The 12,061-nt window shown below is 39.8% G+C and overlaps 1 protein-coding gene across 1 annotated transcript in view; it reads left to right on the top strand.

Moving 5' to 3' along the window:
* RANBP17 (RAN binding protein 17) overlaps window positions 1–12,061 on the top strand; it is a 160,933-nt gene that overhangs the window by 74,337 nt on the left and 74,535 nt on the right. The window contains exon 15 of the mRNA XM_055811925.1: window positions 9,336–9,409. Within this exon, the coding sequence (XP_055667900.1) occupies window positions 9,336–9,409 (74 nt within the window). The remainder of the gene's footprint in view (window positions 1–9,335; window positions 9,410–12,061) is intronic.

The raw sequence follows: 12,061 nt of genomic DNA, 5'->3' as shown, positions 1-12,061 counted from the left end.
ACGCACCAGGCTCTGTCCACTCTTTATTCACCACCATCTTAAAATTGCACGTATGTGTCGTTCCCACAAGCGGACAGACTAACCTGAATTAGATCTTGGGCTTTGCTTTGTCTGTTGTTCTGACTGTTTGGTTTATTCAACCTCCTTCTTTTCTGCTTTAGATAATGAATGTCTCTGTCTTGGTATTTCAAGCACGTGCAAAATACAAGAAAACACGTATTACTGAAGTGAACCTTTGGTTACCATAGGGAAAGGTGCCCTAGGATTAAGGGAGTAGGAAAGTGTCTGAAAACTCTTTCCCATCTCATTTTGCATCAAGCAATGCTCAGTCAGACTGAAAGATCTGCCCCACAGCATCTCCGTTCAAAATGATTGATAGTCGTGGTGGTGGTGTGCTTGGTGAGGAATTCGGAATCATGCAGCGTCTTTACTAACATGTCATGGATTGTTACCTTAAAATTGAATAGCAATATTTTAATTTTTTTTTTGTTAGCAGGACGTTAAGGTTTGGGTTTGTGCTCAATTAAAGAACTGCCATTTTGGAACTACAGCAGTGAGGAAAAGTTGTGTGAGCAAAGCAAAACCAAAGCCACAGATGCTATAAAAATAACGGCGAGTGGAGGAAATTAATATTAGAACTACACATCTTAAATTTAGATACATGATGATATAGAGACAATTAAAAAGAACGTAATGCTTAGATTAATGATTTATGAGACAATCAAATTGTAAGGAACAAGCGTATGAAAATAGTCTAGCACATCAGCCTAAAAATAATGCAGTGCAAAAGTAAAAGGCAATGAACCTCAGCATTCTCTGCAGATTAGTATATTGCATGGTTGGCCGTGAACAAAATTATTTAAGAGCAGTTCAATGAATTTAATAGATACATAGAGATTTAAGGCATTTCTTGAAGACAGATGCATGGTGAAATCAGACTGCAGGGTGTTTTTTTAAAAAAAATACCAGTTTTAAGCGAAAAAGCTTTCCCGAAGCTGTGATATTTAGTTTAATTAAAAATACAAATCCTCATTTTGATGGCATGTGATGGAGAAGTAGTCTTTTGTACGACAGTAATATGTTGCAATTATTGTTGAAAATTACATATTATTACATCATTTTTAGATTCAGGAGTAAATCTGTGTTATCATGCAGTAACTGAAAAATTGGTGATCACTTTTTTTCCTGAAGGTAGCTTGAAGGGCATACTTAAGAATGCATTTTATTTTAAAAATACTTTTCACCTGAATTGCTGAGGCCAATTTTTTTTGTGACATTTTATGATTAATTAGTAAATCTGTAGGAACACCTTAAAAAGTTACCCTTTGTTTATCTCACATGTAGCCCCTGATTCATACTCGGCTGTTTAATAAAGGGTCAGATTGTATTTATGTGCTTAAATAGAACATAAATATAGACATTTCACACGATGTACCATGTAAATGTAAGCCTTTGTAGTTACAAGTTTTTGTAGCTGGAGAATTGTTTTAAAAGGCATGTAATTTATTAGCTATCAGTAGCTGCTTTATTGCCTTGCCGCGCTGCAGTAATAAATAAAAGAAAGTGAGCTGATTTTACAAATGGCACACAAGGTGCACATTTTGTGAAAAAAGTCTTTTTTTAAAGAATTGGCATTAAATCCTTTTTTTGTGATGACAAAGAGGCTAAGAGTGCAAACTGTATTTTCTGTTTATCGAAAACAGAGTCTCTTTTTCTCGAGGGCATTTTTTCCTATGATCATCAAGGGATTTCAAAAGCAATAAAGTGTGGAATCATTGTTCGACTTGAACAGTATTAAAACTTAGGTTTTAATTTCAGTGAAGTAATAAGATTTGAACCTGTCTCACATTACAGCACTGTAAGGCATTTAGCAATTGTATTTTAAAGGAGGTTTTTAAAATGCAGCTCACTTGTAAGCTAACTGTCTGTCTAGTAATTAATAGTTTCTCTTCAGCAGAGGCTGTTGTGAATCATACTAAGAAATCTCAGTTTTGTTAATAACAAATTATGATAATTGTAAGGATGTTAATTCTTAATTAGTTTAAACCTACAATCTTTTTTGCCCCTTTCTGAGACTGATTTTCAAATGAAGACAAAAAAGTAGAGACTGAGGGTTTCAGCATGATTTTCACCTCAGAATTACAAAGAAATTATCCACATTTATCTGTAAATTTCAAGAAACTTTATTCCTGGGCTAGGAGTGTACATCAGCTCCCCACTAAGAACTGGTGACGTATTTAATCTGTAACCATACTTGATATCATTAATGCAATTCCTTTTTCAAAATTGTGTGTTGAAAATAATTCTGCAGAGCACTTTTCCACGCTGACACGGTAAACTCGGGGATGCTGGAACGTACTGTGCACGGTTTTGCACACATGTTCCCAAGGTTCAAAATGTAAATATTTCTTTGGGTTGGTGGATGAAATGTTGGCTGATGAGAGAACAGCCATCACTGTACCTTGGAGCTGGAAAGGAGCATGTGTGATTTTTGGAGGAGGGAAAGTTTATACACAGGTGCACATTCAAAGCAGCCATCAGTGTTTCACGTTGGAGCGGTGAGCTATGACCTTCCGTGATGATTTTGAACGGTAACTGCCTCCATTAGCCATAAGGTTTGTTTCTTTATTTTAGTAGATGGCCTAGACTGTAAATATTAGAGGATCTAAAATAAATCAACATATTATCCTAAGGATACAAAACGTAAGAGCTATTTGTGGTTAGGAACCTTTGACAGATAGTTTGGATGAGGCAGATGATTGCCCGCCTCTCGTATCTGGCTTCCATTGCTGTGCCTGCAGGCAGTTTAGTGTTATAGTTGTATATTGATGTCAGGGTTACTACTGAGTGGCTAGCAATGACAGATGTCTATAATTACAGGCAATGCTTCCAGTATTTCAGAAAAGCCAGCCTATGTTGAACAATTATCTTATTTCTGGCTTGCCAAAGAGGGTTGTTCAAATTGCTGGTATTAGCTGTGGTGGCTGTAACACCTCTCCTTATGCCGTGGGATAAATGTGCAAAAGCACTTTCATGTACAACCACGGTGCAAAACCTTCTTAAAATACATGGTATCACTACATTTCGTATGCTTAAGGCTTGATCCTGAGGTGTGCAACACCTGCAGCTATGTTAGTACAGTGAAATAGTTTTGGATATAGAAATTGTAGAACTATAATAAGTAGCTATCCTTTTTATTACTTGTTTTTAAGTGCCAAACTAACGTTGTTGCTTTAGCATTGAGGTTTATTGCACATAAGCATGCGGAGTGGGCCACTCGTTTAGATACAATTAAGTGACTGAATAAAATTAAGCTGGACGCTTTTAATAGTTACAGGGGCAAGTAAGAGCGTCCATTACTGCTGCTGAAGTACCTATAATACTTTATCTTTTGGAGTTTTGTGAGTAGCACAGATCTACTCTTGTAATCCATACGGTATTGGTTCATTTCCATCATTAGAGGATGTTAAAGCAGCAAGTACCTGACTGCATGTATGGCTTGAATCTCTGCAGTGCAGCGTATAGCTCTGATGGAAAGTGCAGCCCAAAGCTGTGGTTCCAAAACTAAAAATCGGGGTGATGTTAAAAAAGTAGTAGCTATTAATAGGATTTCTCAGTTTTCACTATAATATTTGTACTTTAAGCCCTGGAGGGGGAACAAAAGAGACAGTGGAATTAAAAATGTCTAATGATGCTTTACAAAAAGGAAAGTCTAAGCAAGACACTTAAAGCTAAGCACCTTTTTATCAATTGGCTAACTGAAGACTTAGCAGATAAACCAGTTCCCCCACCCCCCACCCCCCTGAGGATGCGGCTCATGGCGCATCAGATGTAACAGCTGTTAGTTCATAGCAGGTCTCCCGAAGTAAGTTCCCCAGAATTGTAAATCGTTTCAAGATTTTTTTCAGAAAACGGGAATTAAGAAAGGAAGAAATAAATAAGTAAATAAAAGCTGAGAGAAGGTCATTGAAAGGGAGATCAATTTCCATTTCAGGAGAGGTTTATTGCTGGCATGGCGTGGGCACTTGGCAGAGCAGGAGGCGCCGAGTTAATCCCTCCCGCACCCCCAGCTCCCCTGGATTCTCTGGCTCCATTGAGCTAACGGGGAAGGGGCTGGGGAAGAGGGCCTGGACACAGCCCTCGCAGGAGCTGGTGATGCTTCTCAACTTGTGATGATGGAGTATTTCAGCAGACTTAGGAGGGAAAGAACACCCTAACACCCGTAACAATCTCTGAGCCACGCAGCAGGTTTATCCTTTCCCCTACAACATCACACTTAGTTGCCATAACAATACCCTCATTTTTCAATGTTATTTTATGGTAGGTCTCTATCGATTGAGGATAACTTTATGCAGTACTTTAATTAAGCTAGGTTTATAGGTAAGGTGGTGGATAGTATGTCATTGATATAAGTGGTGCTGTTCCTCTGGTTGCTTACAAACACATACAACAGGAGAGCAGCCTGCTTTTTATGTAGCACAAAGCTCAGCTTAATTTTCAGAGATCCTGCCTGAAACTGAGGCAATTGCTTAATGGTCTATTCTGGAGGGGTTTTTTTCACTTAGGAAGCTAACTACAAAACAAGAGATTAGCCCGATCTCTTGGTTTAGGCTCTGAGTTAAGGGTGGTTTGAGATCTCACCTTTTCAATAAAGACAGCTGGTCAGGAGCGGGGGTGACCAAGATGTTCCTCTGTTAAGGAGAGGATAGAAAAGCCAAGGTCTGGAGGTAAAGGCAAATGATCTGGCACCCCAGTGTGCTAATTAGGGGATTCAGTTCAGATTTTCAGAAGCTGTCTGTGGGCTTCGGAAGCTGGATTTCTGCTGTGTTGTAACGGAGCCTTTAAGTGCTGAAAACTCAGAATACCTGAGAGTGATTTAAAAAGCCATGGAAGTCACTAAACGCATTGTGGTACGCGACACCAAGAAAGAAACCTGTGATTAGCGTGGAGTCGCAGTGGATGAGGCGTGGGATGGCGCGATGGCGGCTGCTCCGGCCCTGCCTTGGGCACATCCCCACGGAGGCGCTGGGGAAGGAAGGAGGTGGCTCCTCCGCTGGGGTGACAGCCGTCCCTGCTCAGCATCCGTCACCTCGGGGTAGATATGGTTAAGATCTGGTTTTGCCCTCAGTGTTCATGACAAAATACTTTAATGTCGCAGCGATAGTGCTCTGCAGCAGGGCCTGGAGAGCTTCAAGGAAGTTATAATATCTTAAGCATTTACGCTGTGCCTGTGGGTAATAACTTTACTGTAATTTTCTGAAGATTCATTATCCAAAATCTTAATTCATTATAATAGCCCTTATGAAACATATAGAAACCGACATTTTCTTGTGTTTTCTTATTTGCACAGTGTGAGAGATTCATTGCTCTGTTTTAATTTGTTTCATGGGGTGCGTTTGAGTACATTCCATACAGTGCTGTTATTGAATTTCTGTGACTGTCATTATATAGCCATACAACCTTTAGGAACTCATATTCTGAGCTTCCCAGTTCTGTAATCTGCTTCACATTTAAGAATTGACATAATTAGCTTCTTCAGAGTTATAATGATAGTACCAAAAAGAGAAGACCTCAAAAGACAAAGCAAAGTTAGGCATATCTAGGACCAAAGCGTAGAGAGGACAGGGAAATAAAAGTTTTAGTGTGATTACTGAATTATTTCTCTGTTTTCTTGGACTGTGTTTTCATACAAGTGCTTCGCTTTATAAAACGCTGGTTCCGCAGTTTTATTTTCTCGTCCTTTTGAAACGCAGCAGGTACAGTTCAAGTGGCTGGGAAGTATATGGTTATGTAATTTGAGCCGCTGATAAATCTGCTAGATCATAAAAAATTCCCTGGCACCAGAGCTTGTGAGCCAGCGGTCTTCCCTCAATGTCCTGATCCCAGCGAGGCAGTTGTAGTGCTATAAATGGGAAGAAGGAAGGAACCCTGGATTCCTTGCCTTCACACTCACTTTAGTATGTTTGAAATTGTTATTGATTGTTACCAAAGGTGTTTTGTTGCTCTCTTCTTTCTCTTTGCTGTCCCATTACTTCCACCCTGAATACAGCAGTACCGCTTGGGCGTTGGTTGCAGTGGTGGTATCAGCCCAAGCCTGCTGTAAGGACCTCGAGTACATACTTGTGCCTGTGCAACTCATTGAACATTGTAGCATAATGTTATCACTTTGGTGGACTTTTTGCTTAACATCTGTAACTTGTAAGAATGAGATGGTGATGTTGGGATATTTTACTATTTAGATTACAGTTTTGGCCATATCGTGGCATGATGGCGTAGCGCTGTGTGTTGATTCAGGATTTTGGAGGTTCTAAACCCTGCAGTTGCAAGCGTTTGGGAATGAATGTGTAAAGGTTTTCCAGAAGTGTTAAACTGGTTGCTTCCTACTGAAAATTAATTATTCTGCTCCTTATTTGAAGAGTCTGGAGGGAAGGAAAAGCATTAGGCTTGGAGTTTTTTTCTTGCTGGAAGAAGGACAGGGGAGGTCTCAAAAGAGAGGAGAGCTAGCCCGTGTGTGGCTGTGGGGGTCCCGCAGCACCCTAATGAGCTCCTGTGCTGCCTTACCTTCAAGTCACACCGGGGGAGGTTTAGACTGGATATTCGGAAAGATTTCTTCACCAAAAGGGTGGTCAATCCCTGGAACAGGCTGCCCAGGGAGGTGGTGGAGTCACCATCCCTGGAGGTGTTTAAAAGATGTGGAGATGTGGCACTTGGGGACAGGGTTTAGCGGTGGCCTTGGCAGTGCTGGGTTAACGCAGGACTTGGTGATCGCAAGGTCTTTTCCAGCCTAAACGATTCTGTGATTCTCTGGCTGTGTGATGGGAAACAAGCTGAAGATGAGATCACTTCCATGTGTGATTCCACATCCTTTTACGACCCCTTTCAACAGTGGTTTTTTTCCACCTTTTGAATATGTAGCATGGTCTTTTTTGGTGAAGTGTGTTTTATTATTATACGTCCAAAATGCTTTATCATTAATTTTTTATAGTGCTTAAAAGTCTAAGGGTGTTTCATTGTTGTGGTTGGGGGTTGTTTGCTTTTCTATTTTTACATGCCAAGAGTGCGCGTTGGTTTTGAAAATGATTTTGAAGAAGGTGTTTAAAATATCACATATATTTTAGCTTACAATTTGTCACATTACAGAACGGGTAGTAGTTTTTATTACAAGCACTGTATTCATGCTGACTTGAAATGACCCTGTCACATGTGAAAACAAATCAGATTGTTGCTGTTAATGAGCTTTTCAATTTACTATTCAGTGGATCAGATAAGTGGATTTAAGAGGTAATGATCCTGCTTAGCACTCAAGCTTGGCTGTCAGATCCTAGTAGTTGTGGGAAATCCCCAGGGACAAAAGCGTTGACACAGTTCTTGATGGGATAATGGGAATCAAAGCTAATGGATGATAAAAGGAGTAGTAAGAGTTACAAGGATAATTGTGGATTAAAGCACTGCTCTTTGTCAACACTGACTGCTGGTTTAGTATTTTATTTGTTAAACTCTGATGTGGGAAGAGCCTGGTTTGACAACAGAGCACAAAGCTGCTGCAACGGGCGCTGCTCACATTCCCCTTCTCCCAGGGCTTTCCCGAGGCAGAAGGAAAGAGCCGGACACAAGCCTGTGTGTGCTGGTGTGTTCACATTCCTTGCTGTCTCTCTTTATCTTTTCCTTGTATCAAATACAGACATTCCTAAACTTTGCTAAAATTGCAGCTAAATAACATTTCAGCAGTGCGCTATTTAGAGATATGATTTTTTTTTAATTAAAATATAGTAATTTTTTTATTTGGACATATTATTGTTGCTGTGTTTAATTCCTTTAAATGATAACTTCACATTTACGGTGTGAACGTATTATTTTGCAACGTTTGAAGGATTACATTTTTTTCATATTTTGATTGTCCTTTCACTACTGATTTTGTCACAGTGAATTACATTCACACAATTATAAGTGGGTAAGTTAGCTTGGAAGTTAAGTTTTCCTTGGTCTTGGTGCATTTTCTTGTTAGGGCTGTAAGTTTATTTATTCATGCATTTTATTTTGCTCAGCATTAAAAATAAAGTCTTTGGGATGTGAAAATACAATTTTTATTGTCTAGATTAATATTAAGCTTAACATTATTGACTTCCTCAGAGGCAGCATACTGCTGGTTTGGGTTTTAAGCAGTCATGGGATTACATCGCTAGCAGAAGGGAGGCTGGTACACGCACGTTTAGGTACATAACAGAAGTACTGAGTTAGCTGCAGTTTATTGGTATTCGTGGGGAATATGTAATGTCAGCCAACAAAATTGACAGCTAGATGGCACCAGGCTTTCACCGCTGGTAGTGGAGGCTGGATGTGCTGTGCGAAGTGGCTCCTCTCGGACCTTAGTGATACCTGGCTTGATCACCTCATATAGAAGAGTTACATATAACCCATAATATTTGGTTTCTTGTCACTAAAGGTTAAATGACTGAAACTGAATGTGCTGACAGGTAGATCTGTGTTTAGCCCCGTCGTAAGCAAACAGCAGTTACTTGAGCTCAGGGTAAAGAAACTTGGCAGAGGATTATAAAGTTTTGCAGGACATGTCTCCCTTCTGTTTCTGAAGTTGACTGAACCCAACTAAATGTTTTTATCCAAACTAAATGATAGACTACTAAAACAGTCAGAAATTTTTTATACAGATTACACAGTAAGGAAAAGAAGATATTCAGTGTGTCCTGTGCATTTCTTACTGCATCGTAACAGCAGTTTGATCCGATAGGCAGGGTGCTGGGAAAACTTGGCTGGTAATATGTGTCTTGGATCTAAAATAAAGGGGAAAAGTATACAACTGCAAGTTACTTGGCTGCTAAAGCCTTTGTTCTCCCTTCAAGAACACAAACCTGAATGTGTGAAGAGTACCCAGTTTACCAGATTTTATGACTAGCAGTGTAAGGGCTTGCAAACACAAGCTAAAGGGCAGTGTTGAACCCCATCCCACTGAGGACAGAGACCAAGGATGTGTTCACCATCCCTTTGCAACTTTTTACAATAAAAGAGGGGTTTTTTTGAATAGAGACTGTATTATTTTGTGAACAAAACGGTGAGTTTAATGTGAAAAATTTACATCTTTTTTGTGGGAAGAAATGTATGCAAGGGCAAGTAAAAGCCTATTGGTCCCAAATTCACAGAACTCCTTCCAAGAGTGTCTGAGCCTTCGCTTACAAACACTTCAGCAGTGTTGGATGGGGAGGCGTTGGAGCCTGTACTTTTCTCGTGCGAAATCAAAATAGGGAGGGTTTCAGAACAGCTGAAAATGTTGGTACTTGTAAATGTCTCTAATGTGTTACTGTTGAAATGTTTATTTCCAGGTCTATGCCCGAATGTCAGAAGTCTTAGGAATAACAGACGACAACCATGTTCTGGAAACATTTATGACAAAAATGTGAGTTTGTGCCTGGGTTCTATTCTGTATGCATTTTGTTTTGTCTTTAATGTTTACATAAACCCAAAGTTTTATTTTGTCATTAAATTTGCTCTTTGCTAGAAAAATGTTTTCTGTAAATTATAAACATTTGAAGTAAGGGATAACCGTTTTCAAAACTGCCCATATCTTATTTTCTAAAGGTACTGCAGGCCCCTAAATAAAAACTTGCAGCTAGAGGTATCCCTCACAGTGCCTGCATCCCTTCTTGAAATGGCTTGTGGGAGAATGGAGCTGAGTTTTCATAGACTCCTGTTCAGTGACAGCCTGGCGTGCGCGGTCCCCATCCCTCCCCATGTCTTACTCCTGCACCCTCAGATGTCAGTGGCATTGCCTGTAAAGCTTCATAGTGATTTACAGTGGGCAACTGACCAATTTAATGTTTCTTTGTTGTGGGGAGGCTCGTTTGCATTGCTTTTGGGGAGTATCTGGCAACATTTGCTCTGTTAAAAATACAGATTCACAGAGGATGGTTGTAAGGCCTCACTCTGAAGGAGACAAGGGGTGTTTGGCATTCAGCAGAATAAGGTGGTGTGTTACTCTGGCAGTTAAGGGTTGCAATACTTTCTCTTAAGAATAATCTTAGAAAATTACTCTGGAGAAGCTACATTTTTCTCATGCCTCTGCTGCAGCTGCTTTCCTGGGGTGCCAGCAAAACTACCAGGATTTTGTCTTTTATTATGTACTTCATGAGATTTGATAGTTTCTCCTGACTCAACAAGAGCTTCATCTAAAATAAGTTGTGCTCTTGAAGCAAAACAAAACGGTCCCTCTGAAAAATTACAAACATTCACTAAAAAAAAATCTGGGAGTCCCCAAGAGACAGTAAGTTCTGTGAGAAAGAAACGAGTACCTTACCTCTCTATTGTAGAGCGAGGAAGATGCTGCATCCTGTCATTTACTTCATTTCCTCTAAATGTGACTTAGAAGACCTTTAAATTCTTTCAGTAGACTTTGACCTGCTGGAGAAACATCTCTGCTGGTTTTGCCAGGTTAGCCATGACCTGTTCAGGCAGTATTAAACATGACTTGTGCTATGATGACTACCAACCTTGAGAAATAGGAGCAAGTAAGACAAGGTCATTTTCTGATATGACTTAACATTTCTGTGGAAAAACAAAGCATAAATGCTTTGCTTCCTCAAAACCAGAACTGAGTGTTGTATCCTGCCTTAGGGTAACAATAGTACCCATCGAACCTTGATGTTTGTCTGGAGTATACTTTGGAGACAGGGAAATGGAGGGTGATAAATGGAAAAATACTGATGGATCCTTCCCGTCCAGTTTCTGGAAGCAGTCCGTGGCATGGTACTAGGCAGCTGGGCTTCGTTCAGTTGTTTCAAACTACGGTGAAATTTGGAACAACTGAGGAAAAAGCAGGGAGGGAGGGAGGCAGGGCTGTTTGGAGGCCAGATGCATCAGTTTGCATCTCTTTTTCTACTTGTTGCTGCCATTGAGAGGAAATCTCTGTTACCTTTGCCAACAGAGGTAATAACATAGCATTAACAAGTTGTACAATAAATACTGCATGTGTTTAGGGCTGCATTTGCACCAGTACTGTAAATTAAGAAAAAAGTTAGGGTTTTAATGTTACATGGGAGATTTTAAAAGAAAACTAGGTATATGAAAAGCAAAAATCAGTGCTGCTTTCTGTATTACAACTTCTGTATTTTTATTGGCTCTTTCCTCATGGCTTACCGTATTTTCCTAAAAACATGAATTGTTCATTGATTAGATTGAAGATCAATTTCATTTTACAGAATGGATGCTGCAGTTTGAAATGGACCATTCAGTCAGTAGCCATAACAGCTAGCTGTGAAACCGCCGCATAAACACATTCATGTTTGTGTCAATTAAAGTAAAAGAGCTTCTCCCCGGCGGTAGCATGCCAATCGGAAAATCCGGGTGTGAAACCATAACATACTGATATATAATCCAAAAGCTACGGTCTGATGGGACAATCCAGCCTGGCAGCATTTCTGGTGCTGTGTTACTGAGAATGATCTTAGCACATTTGTAACTGGAGTGGGCAGGGTACGTGACTGTGAGTCCATTCACCTTTTTCTCTTGTGGATGTAGTCGGTATTTTTAACCACCACACTGTTTAGAAAGCCACTAGTCTACTGTTCTGTCTTACCCTACAGATCCATTTTTTTTTTCTTTAAGCAGGTGAAATTTGTAATATGTTATTCCTTAACATTAGGTTAAAAGGAAACACTGGGGAATCTTTAGCGTGCACTTTCTTGTTGAAGTGGTGGTACTCTCATACAGTAACTGCGTAACAATGTTTGAGACTCTAGTGTCTGTATTGTTAATGCCAAGCATTATGTGAAATAGAAGAGTTATGCCTGAAAGAATATTGTTGCCTGGCTAATGGCAACCAGTCTTTCAAATCAGAAAGTGTTGGAGAAAGTACTTCATCGTAATCTGCCATTAGCGCTGTGGGATGTTCAGAAGACAGTGTCAGGTTATTTCCTGCCACTTTGCCATTACAGAATCCAATGAAGGATGCGTGCAGGAAGCATTTTATACTTAGTGTGAGGAGTAAACATAGCAATTGGATTTATGGTAGTCAAACAAGTTGTAGTCCACCAGGACATAGTAATTATTTTTT

The sequence above is a fragment of the Falco peregrinus genome, chromosome 8 (assembly GCF_023634155.1).
Source record: "Falco peregrinus isolate bFalPer1 chromosome 8, bFalPer1.pri, whole genome shotgun sequence".
Lineage (NCBI taxonomy): Eukaryota > Metazoa > Chordata > Aves > Falconiformes > Falconidae > Falco > Falco peregrinus.
This window is presented reverse-complemented; position numbering and strand designations above follow the sequence as displayed.